This window comes from Somniosus microcephalus, chromosome 11, assembly GCF_052327205.1.
Source record: "Somniosus microcephalus isolate GS21.2 chromosome 11, FLI_Smic_1.0, whole genome shotgun sequence".
Taxonomy (NCBI): Eukaryota; Metazoa; Chordata; class Chondrichthyes; order Squaliformes; family Somniosidae; genus Somniosus; species Somniosus microcephalus.
Window position 1 is genome coordinate 178,244,208 of NC_140997.1, and position 18,390 is coordinate 178,262,597.

The window sequence follows — 18,390 nt, forward strand, 5'->3', positions numbered from 1 at the left end:
CCGGGTTTCCCAGGCTCAGGAAACCTGGCAGCTAAAGGTAGGCGGGAGCTGCCAGATCCAACAGGTAAGGGCTTTTCCAGTACTGCTTGTGGGCCAGGAGGAGCTGGAGTGCTATCCCCCCGGCCCCTCAAGCAAATCTTCTGCCACAACCACTCCCCCCACCCCACAATCGGCCAACTCCCCTTGATCTTCAGACCCCATCCATGATCTCTCCCCCTGCGATCTCTCCCCCCGAACTCACCCCGTGATCTCTCCCCGCGATCTCTCCCGTGATCTCTCCCTTCCCACAATCTCTCCCCCTGCAATCTCTCACTCCCCGCAAACCCTCCCCTGCGATCTCTTCCTCCCCATGATCTCACTCCCCACCGCCGTCTCTCTCCCCCACCATCTCTCCGTCTCCACGATCGGCCGACTCCCACCCCAAACGATGTTCTGACCCCCTTGCGATCTCTCTCTCTCCCCCCACGATCTCACCACCACAATCTCTCCCTCCCTGCGGTCTCTCTGTCCCCATGATCTCTCACTCCCCCTCTCCCTCCTCACTGCCACACTCCGAATACCCCCACCAACCCCTGATCTTCTCCAATTGCAGGGACCTTTCCAGCGGTCCCCACCTGGGGCCTTCTACCGCTGGCTTTCCCGACTGGGAGTCGGCCGGTCTTCACTCTGGCCGGCATCCGGGCGGCAAACAGAATTTAAAAATTCTAATGAGGTCCTGCTGTTAAATTCGGCAGGAGCTTCTGGTATTTCAGGGTTACCCAGCTGTAGACATGTACCCCCGCTCCCTCCCCGCCTCCCCGTAAATATTGGGGCCAACATTTCAGGTTGATGCCCTTTTGAAACATATATAAGTTATATCTATTTAGATTACACCACAGGTGAAAGGACAGGATTACTGGTATTTTACAACATCCTGATTATGAATACACAATATAACACTGCTGGGAATTGAAACAAATATCATGAAAATAAAAATCATATTGTTGTATAGTCACATAAAATAAAACAAGCTAAACCTAGAGCTAAGTAGATTTTATAATTATTCAATGCTCATTCGCCGGGCCTTTTCCAAGATGTTTCATTTAGGCCCAGCTATGATCTCTGCTGTGGAAAAATTGTGTTTTTAAAGGAGAAGCAGTCACTACATTTTCCAATTGTCTTTGACCTTAACTTTTTGGCAAATCCTAATGTTAAAGCACTTGATATGTTACTACTGGAATAACCAAACTATTGGACTACTTACCTCTTTCGGTACTTTCCTTCCCTTTAAGATCTGCAGGCTTTTAAAACATGGCATAGCGTCAGTTAACCATTACTCCTTTATTTATCTTGTCTCCCCCACTACTCTTTTCAACCTCGGTGGTGTCCTGTGCTATGGGCCTGGGTTTCTGAATAAAAAAGCACACCTGGTGAGGCAAGAGTTGAGCTAGTAACTATAGCTATTATACCATTATAGTTTGCTGTAGCTTAAATTTAGAATAATTATTCATATATCTGTGGCTATGGGAATGAGCCTGACACTTTCAAGAATTAGCCAGTTCAGGGAAGTCTCTGTAAAGAGAACACTTCTCTCACTGGGATTTCATAAATGTTTATTTAGATTAAGGAGTATTTTTTCTGCACTGACAGAACAGTTTGAATGGTGAGATGCTCCTGATGGTGCTCCTCAGAGGCTTTTCTCTCTGTGCAATACTCTGTCGTAAGTTAATAATAACCATTCATTAAATTAGTTCAGTCATTTCTTGGAACATTTTTTCTGCCCTGGAGCCATGCTGGTGTTCCAGCCAATTGTATCACAGAGTGGCAGAACTTGTGGCTCACTTTTGTTATTCTCCACATTGGAGCAAAATTACCTCGGCCACTCTCACTCTCACTCTCTTAGTGCTCAAGGCAGAGGCTGTGGAACCTTTAGCCTGCTTTCTCCACCCCCCACAACTTCCTTTCCAGTTGAAAAATGGTGCATAACAAGGGAGAGGACAGTAGCCATAAAGAGGAAAGAAAATAAATATTAAACAAATGACCTGTACCATTTCTATCTTCTGTACATCTAGGAATTTGGTTTGCATGTATTCAGTAAGAATTTGTATTGAGGGCAGCTCCTTTGACACAAGATGCTTATCAGGAGCCTCTAGTCTTAAATAAAATGATCAAATTATTGTTTAGGTTTACTTCATTTTTTAAATCTCAGTGCAGCATTGTGCTATTTTTAAACATCTAAGGTTATTGAATAGCAATAATGGATTGTGTGTTCTATTTTGGGAAATTGAAGATAGATCAAAAGACTAAAGGAGTTGACATTTCAGTCTTGTCTAGTCTCTCACTTTGTTAAGGCACTTCACAGGGGTTTCAATGGTTGCAGCAGAGTGCTATATATTGGCTCTCTTTGAAATATTCACGATAAAGTAGTTAACATACTGTTTCTGCTTTCCCTCTCTTTCAGGTCATCAGGTCAAACAGGGCACGTGTGAGGTTGTTGCTGTCCACCGGTGCTGCAATAAGAACAGAATTGAGGAACGGTCACAAACAGTGAAATGCTCTTGTTTTCCAGGGCAGGTTGCTGGTACAACTCGGGCTCAGCCTTCATGTGTTGAAGGTAAGGAGTTTGCTTCTAAGTTCAGCACTTTTACTTTATGCTAAACCTCTCACACATTGTTTGAACCCTCATATCAACCAACAGTCTACAGTACTTGGCTTTGTGTGTGGTTTTCATTTCCGAGCAAATCAAAATAGCAAGAGTTGTAGTAAAGTGTTGTTAGAGCTGCAGCTGATTCCCTTAATTGCTTCTCAGTACACATTCAAAGCAAAAAGAGCTAAGAATTGGACAGTATAAAATAATCAGATGTGGAAAGTCTAGGATGAACTTTTTAAGTGTCAGCACAACAACAACATGCACTTTTATAGCATATTTTATGGAATAAATATTCCAAGATACTTTACACAGGGTTGGAGGACCATGTATCTAGAGGAGAGAAATATGAGGGGAAGGCCAAAAGTACAGTCAAAGAAGAAGGTTTTAAGTGGGCTTTTGAAGCTGGGGAGAGAGGTGGCAAGGCGGAGAGGTTAAGATAGTGTTCCAGAATACAGGAATTCTGTCACTCATGGTGGAGCAGAGACAGGGGGAACACAGTGGAAGTCAGAAGGTTGTGGGTTCAAGTGCCCACTCCAGGGATTTGAGCACAAAAATCTAGGCTGACAGTTCAATGCAGTGCTGAGGGAGTGCTGCACTGTCGGAGATGCTGTCTTTCAGATGAGACGTTAAACCGAGGCCCCACCTGCTCTCTCAGGCGGACATAAAGATAGCACGGCACCATTTCGAAGAAGAGCAGGAGAGTTATCCCCAGTGTCCTGGCCAATATTTATCCCTCAATCAACATAACAACAAAAACAGATTATCTGGTCATTATCACTTTGCTGTTTGTGGGAGCTTGCTGTGCGCAAATTGGCTGCCGTGTTTCCTACATTACAACAGTAACTCCACTTCAAAAAGTACTTTCATAATAAGGTGGATGAATTAGCTACGCAAATAGATGTAAACGGATATGATATTATAGGGATTATGGATACATGGCTCCAGGGTGACCAAGGCTGGGAATTCAACATCCAGGGGTATTCAATATTCAGGAAGGACAGGCAAAAAGGAAAAGGCGGTGGGGTAGCATTGCTGGTTAAAGAGGAGATTAACACAATAGTAAGGAAGGATATTAGCTCTGATGATGTGGAATCTGTATGGGTAGAGCTGAGAAATACCAAGGGGCAAAAAACGTTAGTGGGAGTTGTATACAGACCTCCAAACAGTAATGCTGAGGTTGGGGGTGGAATTAAATGGTAAATTAGAGATGCGTGCAATAAGGGCACAGCAGTTATCATGGGTGACTTTAATCTACATATAGATTGGTCTAACCAAATTAGTAACAATACTGTGGAAGAGGAATTCCTAGAGTGTATACGGGATGGTTTCCTGTACCAATATGTCGAGGAACCAACTGGAGATCAGGCCATCTTAGACTGGGTATTATGTAATGAGAGAGGATTAATTAGCAATCTTGTTGAGGCCCCTTGGGGAGGAGCGATCATAATATGATAGCATTCTTCATTAAGATGGAGAGTGAAGTAGTTGATTCAGAGACTTGGGTACTGAATTTAAATAAAAGAAACTACGATGGTATGAGGCGCGAGTTGGCTAGGTAGGATTGGGGAATATTATTTAAAGGGTTGACAGTGAATAGGCAATGGCAAACATTTAAAGATCGCATGGATGAACTACAGAATTTGTTCATCCCTGTTTGTCATAAAAATAAAACAAAAAAGGTGACTCAACATTGGCTAACAAGGGAAATTAGGGATAGCATAAGATCCAAGGAGAGGACATATCAATTGGCCAGGAAAAGCAGCCAACCTGAGGATTGGGAGCAGTTTAGGATTCAGCAAAGGAGGACAAAGGGATTAATTAAGAGGGGGAAAATAGAGTATAAGAGTAAGCTTGCAGGGAACATAAAAACTGACTGTAAAAGCTTCTATAGATATGTGAAGAGAAAAAGATTGCTAAAGTCAAGCGTAGGTCCCTTGTAGTTAGAATCAGGGGAATTTATAATGGGGAACAAAGACACGGATGACCAATTAAATACATACTTTGGTTCTGTCTTCACAAAGGAGGTCACAAATAAACTCCCAGAGATGTCGGGGAACATAGGATCTAATGAGAGGGAGGAACTGAATGAAATCAGTATTTGTAGTGAAATGGTGTTAGGGAAATTGATGGGATTGGAGGCCGATAAATCCCCAGGGCCTGATAATCTACATCCTAAGGTACTTAAGGAAGTGGCCCTAGAAATAGTAGATGCATTGCTGGTCATCTTCAAAAATTCTATAGACTCGAACAGTTCCCATGGATTGGAGGGTAGCTAATGTAACCCCACTATTTAAAAAATGTGGTAGAGAAAAAACGGGGAATTATAGACCGGTAAGCCTGACAGCGGTAGTGGGGAAAATGCTAGAGTCCATTATAAAAGATGTAATAGCAGAGCACTTGGAAAACAGTGACAGGATCGGACAAAGTCAACATGGGTTTACAAAAGATAAATCATGCTTGACTAATCTCCTGGAATTTTTTTGAGGATGTAACTGGTAGAATAGATAAGGGAGAACCAGTGAATGTGGTGTATTTGGACTTTCAGAAGGCTTTCGATAAGGTCCCGCTTAAGAGGCTAGCGTGCAAAGTTAAAGCACATGGGATTGGGGGTAAGGTACTGACTTGGATAGAAAACTGGTTGGCAGACAGGAAGCAAAGAGTTGGAATAAACGGATCTTTTTCCGAGTGGAAGGCAGTGACTAGTGGGGTACCGCAGGGATCGGTGCTAGGACCCCTGCTATTCACAATATATATTAATGATCTAGACGGGGGAACTAGATGTAATATCTCCAAGTTTGCAAACGACACAAAGCTGGGTGGGGGTGTGTGCTGTGAAGAGGATGCAGAGAAACTCCAGTATGATTTGGACAGGTTGGGCGATTGGGCAAATGCATGGCAGATGCAGTATAATATGGATAAATGCGAGGTTATCCACTTTGGTGGCAAAAACAGGAAGACAGATTATTATCTGAATGGCAATAGATTGGGAAAAGGGGAAGTGCAATTAGACCTGGGTGTCCTTGTGCACCAGTCGCTGGAGGTAAGCATGCAGGTGCAGCAGGCGGTTAAGAAGGCAAATGTTATGCTGGCCTTCATAGCGAGAGGATTTGAGGACAGGAGCAAGGATGTCTTGCTGCAGTTGTACAGGGCCTTGGTGAGACCACATCTTGAGTATTGTGTGCAGTTTTGGTCACCTTATCTGAGGAAGGATGTTCTTGCCATGGAGGGAGTGCAGCGAAGATTCACCAGACTGATACCTGGGATGGCAGGAATGACGTATGAAGAGAAATTGGGTCGATTAGGCTTATATTCGCTAGAGTTTAGAAGAATGAGAGGGGATCTCATTGAAACTTTTAAAATTCTAACAGGACTAGACAGACTAGATGCAGGAAGGCTGTTCCTGATGGCAGGGGTGTCCAGAACCAGGCCATTTAAGACTGAGATGAGGAGGAATTTCTTCACCCAGAGAGTGGTGAACCTGTGGAATTCTCTACCACAGAAGACAGTTGAGGCCAATTCATTAAATATATTCAAGAAGGAGTTAGATATATTTCTTAAGGCTGAGGGGATCAAGGGATATGGGGAGAAGGCAGGGACAGGGTACTGAATTTGGATGATCAGCCATGATCGCATTGAATGGTGGAGCAGGCTCGAGGGGCCGAATGGCCTACTCCTGCTCCTATCTTCTATGTTTCTATGTTCACTTAATTGGCTGTAAAGCACTTTGGGACGTCTGGTGGTCGTGAAAGCCGCTATATAAAGCATGCTGGGAGCTAGGGTTGTGGAAATTTGCTTTGTTAGGGAAGAACAAGGTTGCAGAGCGATTTGAGAATGAGGATGAAGATTTTAAAGTTGATGCTTTGGGCATAGGGAGCAGTGCAGGTGAATGAGGAAAGAGATGAAAAGCGTATGGGATAGGATATAAGTGCAAAGTTCTGGATGAGTTGGAGTTTATATAAGGTAGAGTGCAGGAGGCCAGTAAGAAAAACTTTGAAGAGATGAAGCCTGGTAATAGCAGAGAAGTAGATGAGAACTTTGGCACCAGTAAGAGTGATGTAGGTAGACAATGTGTGAAGGTAGAAGTAGGCAGTCTTGCTGATAGACTGGTTGTATGCTTTGGAGCTCAGCTCAGGGTTGAGTAGGAGGTTGTATGTCACTGGTGGCATCATGTAAGAGGGGGCCAGTTATGGGACACACCAGAGTAATTGTGTATATGGTGTAAGAGATGTGCTGACTGCATTGAAATAGGTAGGAATGAAACCCCGATAGGACAGTGCTGTGGACCACAGAGGAGAGGTGGTGGAGGAGGTGCATATAAAGTTCCAATCTAAATATTGACTCCGTTTTCAAAATAGTTTAGTTTGTTGTTGAGGGGATGTAGTCCTTTGGTGTAGCAACACGTTGCACCATAGAGTACTAAGACCCAGGAAGGGTTTCTACCTATTACCAAGTCCAAAATTGGACAGTGGGGGAAAGCCGAATAGAGAGAGGGCAGGATTTGCTGCTGCTGAAAATTTATTAAACCCTTGTGGCTAGAAATTCATCTACTTACTGCCACTCTGTAGTACCATGAAATGGCGAAAAAATGACGGCCGCCTCTCTTTCGGCAGCTGGTGGTGGGTTCCCGCGGTGGCTGCCATTTTCCTCCCTTCCTTTGCGCTGCCGGTAACTAGCAGCACCCTGTAAAATAATGATAGCATGGTGACATTAATCGGTGAGCAACATTGACTTAACGTCACCATTCCGACCTTCGACCCTTGTGCTGAATTCAGCGCTGGGTTCTAAGCACGCCAGCAAGCAGGCTGACAGTGGCAATGTCAGCGCTTCTTAAAGGGACACACACATCTTTCAGGTAAGTTTGGATTTAAGCTTTTGAACTGGTTTATTGATTTTATTGAAGTTGTGGCTTGTTGCAAATAGATGTTAAAAGTTTTTTAAGTTTGAAGGGAGTGCTGCTGGACACTTGCAAGACCTCGGATGGTAAAGGAAGACCTCTGAGAAAATGCTGCAAATATTCAGCAGGTCAGGCAACACCCGTGGAGAGAGAAACAGAGTTCATGTCTCAGGTCGAGATGCTGCCTGACCAGCTGAGTATTTCCAGCATTTTATGCTGTCATTTCAGATTTACAGCATCCATTCGCAGAGGGAGGAGGAAGACACAGAAGAGGAAGAAGCCAAAGAGGAGGAAGCAGAAGGAAGGATGCAACCCAGAGAACCCCTTTCTAGCTGGGATATCAGAGATGGAATCATCCGCCTGCGGTACCAGTGACCACAACTCCAATTCCCCTTTCCACATTTGTCCCACACCTTGCCTTCCCTCTGTTACTGGCCATCACAGGGTCCTCTTAGCCACAATGCTGAAGTAAAAGCCACCACAAAACAAACATTCCAATCCAACTTTATACATCTATCCATCCAATATGACATCAAGAAATTAACTCATCACCCTTATGCATTCTCTTAGTGACTGTCTTGTGTGTGCCTTTGCCTAGCCTAGTGATGTCACACAGTGCCATTCCAGTGGCTGCAGCATGGCTGGTGGAAGGCTGCTGACCTTCAGTGGGGGGCACTGCAAATGGGCTTGCTGGTCGACCTTGTGGAGCTGGTGGCTGGGAGTGTGAAATCAAGTGACGGTGTTTCTTCTTCTTCTTCTTCTTCGTCTTCTTTGTCTTCTTCTTCCTCTCCCCTCCCTCTTCTTGGCCAACCACTGGCTAGGCAGGCTGTATTTCTTGTGTGTGTGAAATGAAGAAGGCACAAGGGTGGAGTTGTGGTGAGGGGAGGGTGGGAAAGCAAGAGATGCATGCGAGAAGGAGGATAACATATGAGGATACCAGCATCTTGTATCCTTTAGTCCCGCCACTGGCCAAGGACTCAACCATGCCCCTGTCAAGAATGGTCCGCACTGTCTCCTCCAAGAGGGTGAGGTGAGGCTAGGAATGGGAGATGTGCCTCAAGATTGGTGCAGATTGTTGGTAGGTGAGCGACTGGGGGTGGGGGTCCTGCATTGAGCAGTGTGTGAGGTAAGTTGTGCAGTTGGTAGGAGACGGCTTTCAAAGATGCATTCACTGACCTTGACCAGTGATCTGAGGTCACAAAGCTTCTTTGGGCGCTAGAGCCAGGTGGTGGGGGCAACACTACTGGCAGTGATGGCCTTGGTAATGTAGTCCCACATCCTTCTTTCTGGAGGGCCTCCTGGCCCCTGTGAGCAGAGGACCTGTCCTGCAGTGTTGACCCCCTGCACAAAGCTGGTGTGAGACCCTGGGTGCCCCTTCCCTGGCTTGCTGAGCCACTTTTTTTTAGTGCTGAAGCAGTATTTCCATTTTTTTAAGTTCAGGAGCGAATTCAGCTTTAAGAGCGGAATAATCACATTTGGGACTTCTTTTTAATGTTAAATTTTTTTTTGAAAGGCAGTACGAGCTGAAAACAGCATTTTTTCCACTGCATTTTAATTTGTATTAGTTCTGAGTGCTTTACCCCTTCAATTCATAGCCCTTTTAATTGGCCACAATTCCTTGCGAGCTCCACAGCCTCGCTCCCAGAGGCTGTGTGAAGCTTGAACGCCAGTTCAGGACAGGAACTTCGCCTCAGAGGTCTAGGTTAGCGCTGCACCACCAATCTTCAGCCCCCCAGATGAATTTATTCTCCTTAGCATTGCGGCCATTTTCAGTGGCCGTTAACTCCAGTTTCTAGTGAGTCTCTTTTGAGTAAAGTATGTTTTTCCAATATGTGTTTTAAATTCACTTTTCACTAATGATTTGCCTTGAAGTGATGTCCTGGGTTCGTTTAACACATTGGGTCAGAATTTGTGGTGTGTATGATGACGTACTCTCAGAGTATGCCATCATACTGCCTTTGAAATGGATAGCGCGCATGCGTGAAATCCCAAACTTGTGATCTGTCAAGTTCCGACTTGACAAATCAACTGCACCGACATTGAAAACCTACTTGTTGGTGCAGAGTTGGGCTATTTTCCCACCAACTGCCCAGCAATTACGTATGAAAATTTTACAGCTAGTGGAAACAGGCGCAGGGCCAGTTTCCACAGCGTAAGGGGATATCTCCCGACTCTTCATCTGATGCTTTATTACTGTATTGGAATTAAAATAAATGGGTTTTTTTCCAATTAGATGACATCCAAGAATGTATAAAGTTGTAGAACCTGTGTTTCATTTGGGACGGCACCTGGAGAAAATGTGGAATATTAGCACAAATTGGCAGGCGTACACACAGAATCATTGAATTACTTAAAGTGGATGTTGTTAAATTTGTGTTTCTTTAAAATAAATGGGAATGTAGCAGATGTTAATTTAACTGAATTTCACCCTGAGTCTCCTGAGTGCCATTAAACTATTGGAATCTGCCTCCTCTTTTCCTTGGATTTATTTATTCTTTTCCTGTTTTATTTCCTTTCATTCTTTCTCTGAGAAAGCTTCAAAGATCAATTCTCCAAATATAAAGCTTCAAAGATGAATTCTTTAAATACGTGTTGCTTCTGTTTCTTGATTGGAGCACCGGCCCATGTGATCCCAGGTATGCTTCCGCACACGCAGGGCTCCTGGGATCCGCTGGCCATTACGCTGCCCTCAAGTACGCAGCATCAAACAGCATGTTCGTGAAGGAGGGTCCCCATCAGGTAAGTTTGCATTCTGTTCAGATGTTGGCGGCGTACTCTGTAGGTACACTGCCTACCGCAAAATCCAGGCTGTTATCTACTTAACAAGATTTGCACTTAACCTCCTGCTGTCTAGACTGTAGAGCTGAACCTTCTCTAACCCTTCCTCATACCTCATCCATGTCAGTAACTTTACAGTGTGGATCATTCTTGTTACGGTTCTCTGTGCCCTCTTCATTGTATATATGTCCCTCTGTAAGCATGGTTAACAAAACTGTACACAGTATTCTCAGTGTGGTCTGACCAATGCTTTATAAACCCTTAGCAAAACCTCTGTAGACTTATATTTCACTATTATAGATATGTATCCCAATATTCTATCTACTTTTTAATTGCTTCTCCATATTGTCTAGACATTGTACGTGATGAGTCTGTTATTACTCCCAGGTTCCTTTTTTAAGTTTCTCTGCTAATTCTATTCCATTCGTTGCATACTTGTGTTGCTCATTTTTCATCCTAAAATTCAATACTTTACATCTCTCATTGTTACATTTCCTTTTCCATTTGTCTGCCCACTTGCATAACTGTTCAATTTGCTTTTGCAAATTGATAACTCCATCCTTCACCAAAATCACTTGCCCTATTTTAGTGTGGACTGCAAATTTACCAAGCTTACCAATTAATTTCTATATCTGAATATTTATGTTGTTAAGAAACAACAGGGAGCAAGCATTGACCCCCGTAGGTTGATTTTAACCACACGCCGCCGGAGGGGTTAAGATTGGCCAAGTCATCCCTCCATTCCTGCCCGGCGCCATTTAACCGTTGCCAACTTTCAAGTTGGCCGTGGCTCCCACGACTGGCAGTCGGGGCCCTAATTGGAACGTAAAAGTCGCGGCACGATGATGTCATCGCCATCTTGACGCCATTTTTACAGCAGCTTGAGGAGGTGGGGGGGGGGGGGCGGGCCCGGCCTGATGGTGCTTCACAGGAGCGGTATCAAACAGAATTTGACACTGAGTCACATAAAGAGCTATTAGGACAGACGATCAAAAGATTTGTCATGGAGGTAGGGTTTAAAGAATGTCTTAAACAACAGCAACAGCTTGTATTTATATGGCACCTTTAACGTAGTAAAATGTCCCAAGGCGCTGCACAGGAGTATTATAAGACAAAAAATGTGACACCGAGCTTCATAAGGAGAAATTAGGACAGGTGACAAAAAGCTTGGTCAAAGAGGTAGGTTTTAAGGAGCGTCTTAAAGGAGGAAAGAGAGCTAGTGAGGCAGAAAGGTTTAGGCAGGGAATTCCAGAGCTTAGGGCCTAGGCAACAGAAGCCACAGCCACCAAAGGTTGAGCGATTATAATCAGGGATGCTCAGGAGGGCAGAATTAGAGGTGCGCAGATATCTCGGGGGTGTTGTGGGGCTGAAGGAGATTACAGAGATAGGAAGGGGCGAGGCCATGGAGGGATTTGAAAACAAGGATGAGAATTTTGAAATCGAGGCGCTGCTTAACCGGGAGCCAGTGTAGGTCAGCGAACACAGGGGTGATGGGGGAACGGGACTTAAAGGAGAAGAGAGAGGTAGAGAGGCAGAGAGGTTTGGGGAGGGAACTCCAGAGCTTAGGGACTAGTCAGCTGAAGGCTTGGCCGCCAATGGTGGAGCGATTAAAATCGGGGCATGTGCATGGGACCAGAATTGGAAGAGTGTAGAGCTCTTGGAGGGCTGTAGGGCTGAAGGAGGTTTCAGAAATAGGGAAGGGGGGGGGGGGGTGAACGGTGAGGCCATGGAGGGATGTGAATACAAGTATGAAAAATTTAAAATTGGCAATGTAGGCCAGCAAGCACTGGGGTGATGGGTGAATGGGACTTGGTGCGAGTTAGGATATGGGCAGCAGAGTTTTGGATGAGCTGAAGTTTACGGAGAGTGTAAGCTGGGAAGCTGTCCAGGAGAGCACTGGAATAGTTGAGTCTAGAGGTAACAAAGGCATGGATGAGAGTTTCAGCGGAGACAGGCAATGTTACGGAGGTGGAAGTAGGCGGTGTTATAAATCTCATCATCATAAAGAAACTACTCATGAAATAATGCTGGACGGCCAGCTGGTGGCGCCGTCCAAGGAGTATAAATACTCGGGCGTGGGCCCAGCTTGCCCAGGGACATTTTGTAAGACAGGAACTAGTGAAGTACAACTAGACCTCCATGTTCTGAAACAAGTTGATTAAAGCCTTGCTTTATACTCAAACCAAGTGCGTAGTGAGTTTTATTACGTCAGGCAGTCTTGGTGATGGAGTGGATATGGGGTCAAAAGCTCACCTCAGGGTCAAATAGGACACCAAGGTTGTGAACACTGTGGCCTAGAAATTCACTAGCCTTAGCGCCGCTTTTGAGGCGCTAGAGGGACTAGCGCCAGAGTTATGGCCAGTTGAAAAATTCCCTGGGGCCCTAAAGCGGCGTTGCACCGGTAGCGCTGCGCCGGCACCGATGACGTCATCGGTGTGCGCAGCGTCCCGGTTGCCATGCCGACGGGCCCCAGCGCCGAAATTCAGTTGCGGCCGCCTCTCCCGTGGCAGCTGCAACTAAGACTCTGGCAACAGAGTCCAACATGTGTTTGCGCCGGCACATTAAAGGCCCCGCGGCGGCCGGCCGCTTTCCCGCCGGCCGCCTGCCCGCAGCTCCCTCCCCGGACTTCTCTCCCCCCCCCCCCCCCCCCCCCGGAACAGATGCAAGCCCGGCACTTGTCCGAGGTGCCGGGCTCACTTTTAAACAGATTTGCGCGGGCCGCGGCCGGGTGCAGGCAGCTCCTCCTTAACGGAAGGAGGAGGCCTGCACTTCCCCAGCCTGCCGCACCGCATCGGGTGCCGCAGCGCCGGAATTGCGGCGCTAAACGGCAGTTAGCGCCCTTTTCCAGGCGCTAAGACCCTTCAGTAGCGCCGGCAGCCGTTTGGGCGCGGCGCTACTGAATTTTTGCCGCGCGCAGGGGGACTTAGCGCCGGCACTAACTTCCGGCGCTAAAGCCCTGGCTAAGCCAAAACCCAATTTCTAGGCCTGTGTTTCTGCCTCTGATAGTAGCCAGGGAGAGGGATGGAGTCATTGGCCAGGAAACAAAATTTGTGGTGGGGACCAAAGTCACTGGCTTCAGTCTTCCTAATAGTAAGTTGGAGAAAATTTCTGCTCATCCTGTACTGGATGTTGGAAAATTAGAGGAAGTGGAGGGGTCGAGAGAGGTGGTGGTGAGGCAGAACTGAATGACGTCAGCGTACATGTGGAACCTGATACAGGTATTGTGTTTTCGGATGATGTCGCCGAGAAGCAGCATGCAGATGAGAAATAGGAGGGGGCCAAGAATAGATCCTTAGAGGACTCCAGAGGTAATGGTACAGGAGCAGAAAGCGAAGCCATTGCAGGCAACGTTTCTCTGCTGGTCCTGCGCAGCCCGGGACCGGCTTTCTCAGTGATAAATTTCACGCATGCAAGAAACTGTGAATGGACCGCGCAGCCCCTTTTTGCGCATCCCCAAAAAATACGGGAAACATTGATTGTAGGTGATACTCTGACAATGACTGGATAGATAGGAATGGGACCAAGCGAGTGCAATCCCACCCAGCTGGATGACGGAGGAGAGGCGTTAGAGGAGGATGGTGTGGTCAATCGTGTCAAAGGCTGCAGACAGGTGAAGGAGGATGTCGAGGCTAGTTTACCACAGTCACACAGGATGTCATTTGTGACTTTGATAAGGGCTGTTTCAGTACTGTGGCAGGGGCAGAAACCTGATTGGAGGGGTTCAAACATGTGGTTGTGGGAAAGATGGGCATGGATTTGGGGGATGACAACACGTTCAAGGACTTGAGCGGAAAGGGAGGTTGGAGATGTTGACATACGGGGTTGTGTGAGTATGGAATGCTTTGCCACAGGGGAAGGTTGCAACAGTGGCCATTGCATTTTCTAAGAGAAATTGGATACATATTTGGAGCAGAGGGAGACACAGGACTCTGGGGAAAGAAGGGGGCAGTAGGATTAATTTTGAATTACTCTAGCAAAGAGCAGGCTTTATGTGCCGTAAATGTCTCGGGTTCTGTGCTGTGTTGGACCTTTGCTCGATTAATTTTGGGCTTATAGAGATTAATCTTTTTGCAAGTTTTACTTGTCGTTATTCACCTCCCTCTGCTGATGAAACAAATTGGGTAGAATGTGTAACATGGTCGACTATGTATGGACTGTGGGATGGGACAAGCTTGATAGGACAAATTAGTTTTTTCTCTTTTCACAATTTTTGGATGAACTTAGGAGCTGAAATTCCTCTTGGGCAGTAGTGCAAACCAAGCAATAGCAATCAGCATTGAAGTCAAACGAAATGAATATTCAGACAGAGTGTAAAATGGGCTACCGATTCGCTATTGCCCGTTTTATTCTACTCAAGTATTTCACCCCCGTAGGGCTGGATTTTGCCGGTGCTCAGAGTGTGGGTTTGGAGGCGGTTCCACTATCAAAATAGCAAAATAGCCTCCACGCGAGTTTCCCAGGTGTCGGTCTGTCTGTGACACCAAGCGGTGGGGGAGACAATTTAGATCATTAAATGGCTTGTTAACAGCCAATTTAATGCTATTTTGAGCCTACCTTGTAATTTTACGTGCTCCCCCATGGGTTACCCGCTGCTTGGGGAACACGCCAGCTCACCCTGGCATGAGTTGAACCTGCTCTGATTTATCTGATAACCTGACAGCAGCAGAAGTGGTATAAAGGATTCCATGTTGCAGCTGTTCAGTTTCAGACCTCAGAAACTGTTGGTTACTGCATTTGTAAGACATAGAGATTACTTTAACTTGCAAGTGTTTAGAGCCAACTGTATATCCAATGGCACCTCATTGGAACAACCTCTCTCACCATTGACAGATTGCTTCTGTCATCTCAACTGCAGCTGCCATCTATTGCAGCAACATCGGTGCCCTTGAAAAAAATCACATCTTGTTCCTCTGAATCCTTCCACGATCAGCCCCAACACCAACATCACCAGACACACCAACATCACCAACCTTCTCCGCCGTCACCTGATGCTGCACAGGACACAGTGCATCAGCACCTGACAACATTGCTGCCCGGGAGGCCAGCGATGGCATCACCATGGCCAGATTTACTTCACTTGACGCTGTACACTTTGGCTACCACATGATGCGCCAGGTTGACACCATCCCACACCAGCACCATAAAGCATCCCTATAATGTCCAAGCCATTCCTTTCACACTCATCACAATAGCTGGGGTGGGTGGGGCGGGGAGTTATGTCTCAACATTCACTGGAACTCACTAAGACAACAATAACAACAGCTTGTATTTATATAGCACCTTTAACATAGTAAAACGTTCCAAGGCACTGCACAGGTGTATTTTAAGACAAAAAATTTGACACCAAGCCACATAAGGATAAATTAGGGCAGGTGATCAAAAGCTTGGTCAAAGAGGTAGGTTTTAAGGAGCATCTTAAAGGACACTTAAAAGACACAGATCTGTCTAATAAGGTGAAGTGTTGAAAATATAGATTTCAATGTTTGACAACACATTAACAGAAACTTCACATGAACATTGGCTAAACCTCTCAAGTGCCTAGCCTTGTGTGTTATTAGTTGGTATGCTTGCAGTAGGATGAGGGCGAATGTGAGGGGTGGCTAGTGAGATGGGGAAGTGGTAATATAGATAGAGAGGGGTGGGTGGAGGTGTAAGGCAAGTTGGTGTGCGTAAGGCTGTGCAGGAGTAGGGTATGGAAGGCAGAGCTATGGGGATGCGATGAGTGGCACAGTAGGATGAGGTTGAATGTGGCTTTGCAGCAACGTTTTGTGATCTACTGAGATCATTGAAAGTTTGCGCCACAGCAGCCTGGTCCTCCTGACGACATTGCTGCTTGTGCCCTCCTGTGCAATGTGCAACCAGGCTATGTAAGTGTCCTGAGGAGGTCTCTTCCACCCTTGGAAGGGAAGAGAATCTCCCTGTGTGCTGTGACTCCCTCCATGAGCATATGGAGGGAGTCATGCGTGAGTCTGGGTGCAGACGTGTGTAATGATATCAGCAAATAGAGATGGTATTTGCCTGTTTGATTATGATGCCTTACCAGCATGTTTGCATGTATTGATTGCTTGTGCCTGACCAGCAGAGGGCATGTGACAGAGACAAGCAAGGCAGTTTAGTTTAGTTTCAGTTTCGTTCTAGATGCATCACTAGCATGATGTCTCCTGTAAATGCTGTTAAAAGAGTTGAACAAGATTTAGATTAAAAGACATTCTCTTTCATAAATGTCTCGTCATTGAACCCACAAAGAAATCAATACAACGTGCACCTCTGTGCAGTGCTTGTCAGTGTTTGCAGCACCTCAATGCTGCAGAACACTGACAGCACAACTGTCAAACTCAATGTGGCCGTGGTCCCTTTAAGGAAACCGGCTGATGACGTGTCATCAAATGACGTCATCAGACCCGCTTCCTGTTAATTGGCCGGGCTTAACAAGGCCAATCTATGGAAAATCATTTTCAGAGAGCGGCTGCAGACGGGAGCGGAACCCGCCAACCAGCTCTCCTGCTGCCATCCCGCCTCCGCAGGGAAAATCCAGACCCTAGAGTCTGAATTACACTGGAAGTTCAAGTGATTATATTCACAATGAGGTACTGCAAGAGGATGGAAACTAAAATCACAGCTTGTTTATTATTGTGGTTTTGTTTCATTGACATTAACTTGCTGGATTGATTGCCGCTGTCACTTGCCGGCGATAATGCATGTTCCTTATTAAAAATGCACAACTGGAAGCTAGACAGTAAAATCCTGTCACTTTGATAAGAGCCCTCCAGAAGTTTGAAAGGGAATGCAAGCAACATGACGCCTTTTTAAGAGAGTTACAAAGAACTGTGATTAATTTTACCCTTTTACTCTTTCTAATTATATTTCATATTGTTTAAACAGTGAATCTTGATGATGTTATCAAAGGAATATTTACTCAGAGGAGTTGCTGAGAGTGTGAGGGTGCATACAGAGCTGAAAATACATGGTTGCTGAAATGGCCCGAGTTAATTGCTGTGTCTCAGCTAATTAGTCAGCTTTCTCACATTCTTGAGATTAGTAACTCCTCCAAGTCAGTTCTTTGGAGTCTGGCATCCCTACTCACTGTTTACAACAGTATTAAGTTGGTGGCGTGTTTTCCTGGGGTTTGGACCAGCTCCCAGGCTGATTTGCGTTGTAGCCCTGTTTAAATGAATGGAGCTGCTCCAGAACACAGACAGCTATTGCCCACCCGTGGCATCAGCAGAGTGGAAGGAAAATAGAGGGAAGGAATCCCGAAATGATGGGCTACAAATCTGAAGGCTTTTTTTGGAAAATATATTCGTGAGTTTAGTTTTTCACACAGACACTGGGGAAGTACTTAGGACAGAAAGGCCTAGAAATTCAGTGCCCTTAGCACCGATTTTGCGGCGCTAGAGGGCCTAGCGCTGCAATTGGCGCCGGTTCCTAAATTGCCTGGGGCCCTTCCGCGGCGGTAGACCGGTAGCGCTGCGCCGGCACCGATGACGTCATTGGTGTGCGCAGCGTCCCGGTTGCCGTGGTAACCCGGCCCCAAGCCGAAATTCAGTTGCGCCCGCCTCGCCCGTGGCAGGCGCAACTAAGACTCTGGCAACAGAGTCTTCCCCCAGTGTGCGCCGGCGCATAAAGGTGGAGCGGCGGCCGGCCGCGTTCCCGGCGGCCGCCTGCCCGCACCTCCCTTCCCGGACTCCTGCATTCCCCCCCCGCGGCCCTGATCAGTGTCTCATGCGAGCCCGGCACTTCCCCGAGGTGCCGGGCTCAGATGTCGGGTCAATCCGCCGGACAGTTGTCGGCTGCAGGCAGCTCCTCCTTAACAGGAGGAGGAGGCCTGCAGTTCCCCCGCCTGCCGCACCGCATCGGGTGCCGCAGTGGGGGATTAGCGCCGGGAAACCCAAGTTCACGCCCGTTTTGAGGCGCTAAAGGAGGGTTTTAGCGCCCGCCGCCGTCTGGGCCCGGCGCACCCGAATTTTCGTCGGGCGCTGCCGCATTACCGCTGGCGCAAACTTTCTGGCGCTACAGCCCTGGCAAGACCAGAACCCAATTTCTAGGCCAAAGTATTCTCCCTAGATTTATATTCCTTTTCAAATCCACT

The 18,390-nt window shown here is 46.5% G+C and overlaps 1 protein-coding gene across 1 annotated transcript in view; it reads left to right on the forward strand.

The window, feature by feature from the left end:
* LOC147111027 (chemokine-like protein TAFA-4) overlaps window positions 1–18,390 on the forward strand; it is a 138,673-nt gene that overhangs the window by 18,318 nt on the left and 101,965 nt on the right. The window contains exon 4 of the mRNA XM_085999993.1: window positions 2,441–2,593. Coding sequence (XP_085856119.1) covers window positions 2,441–2,593 — 153 coding nt within the window. The remainder of the gene's footprint in view (window positions 1–2,440; window positions 2,594–18,390) is intronic.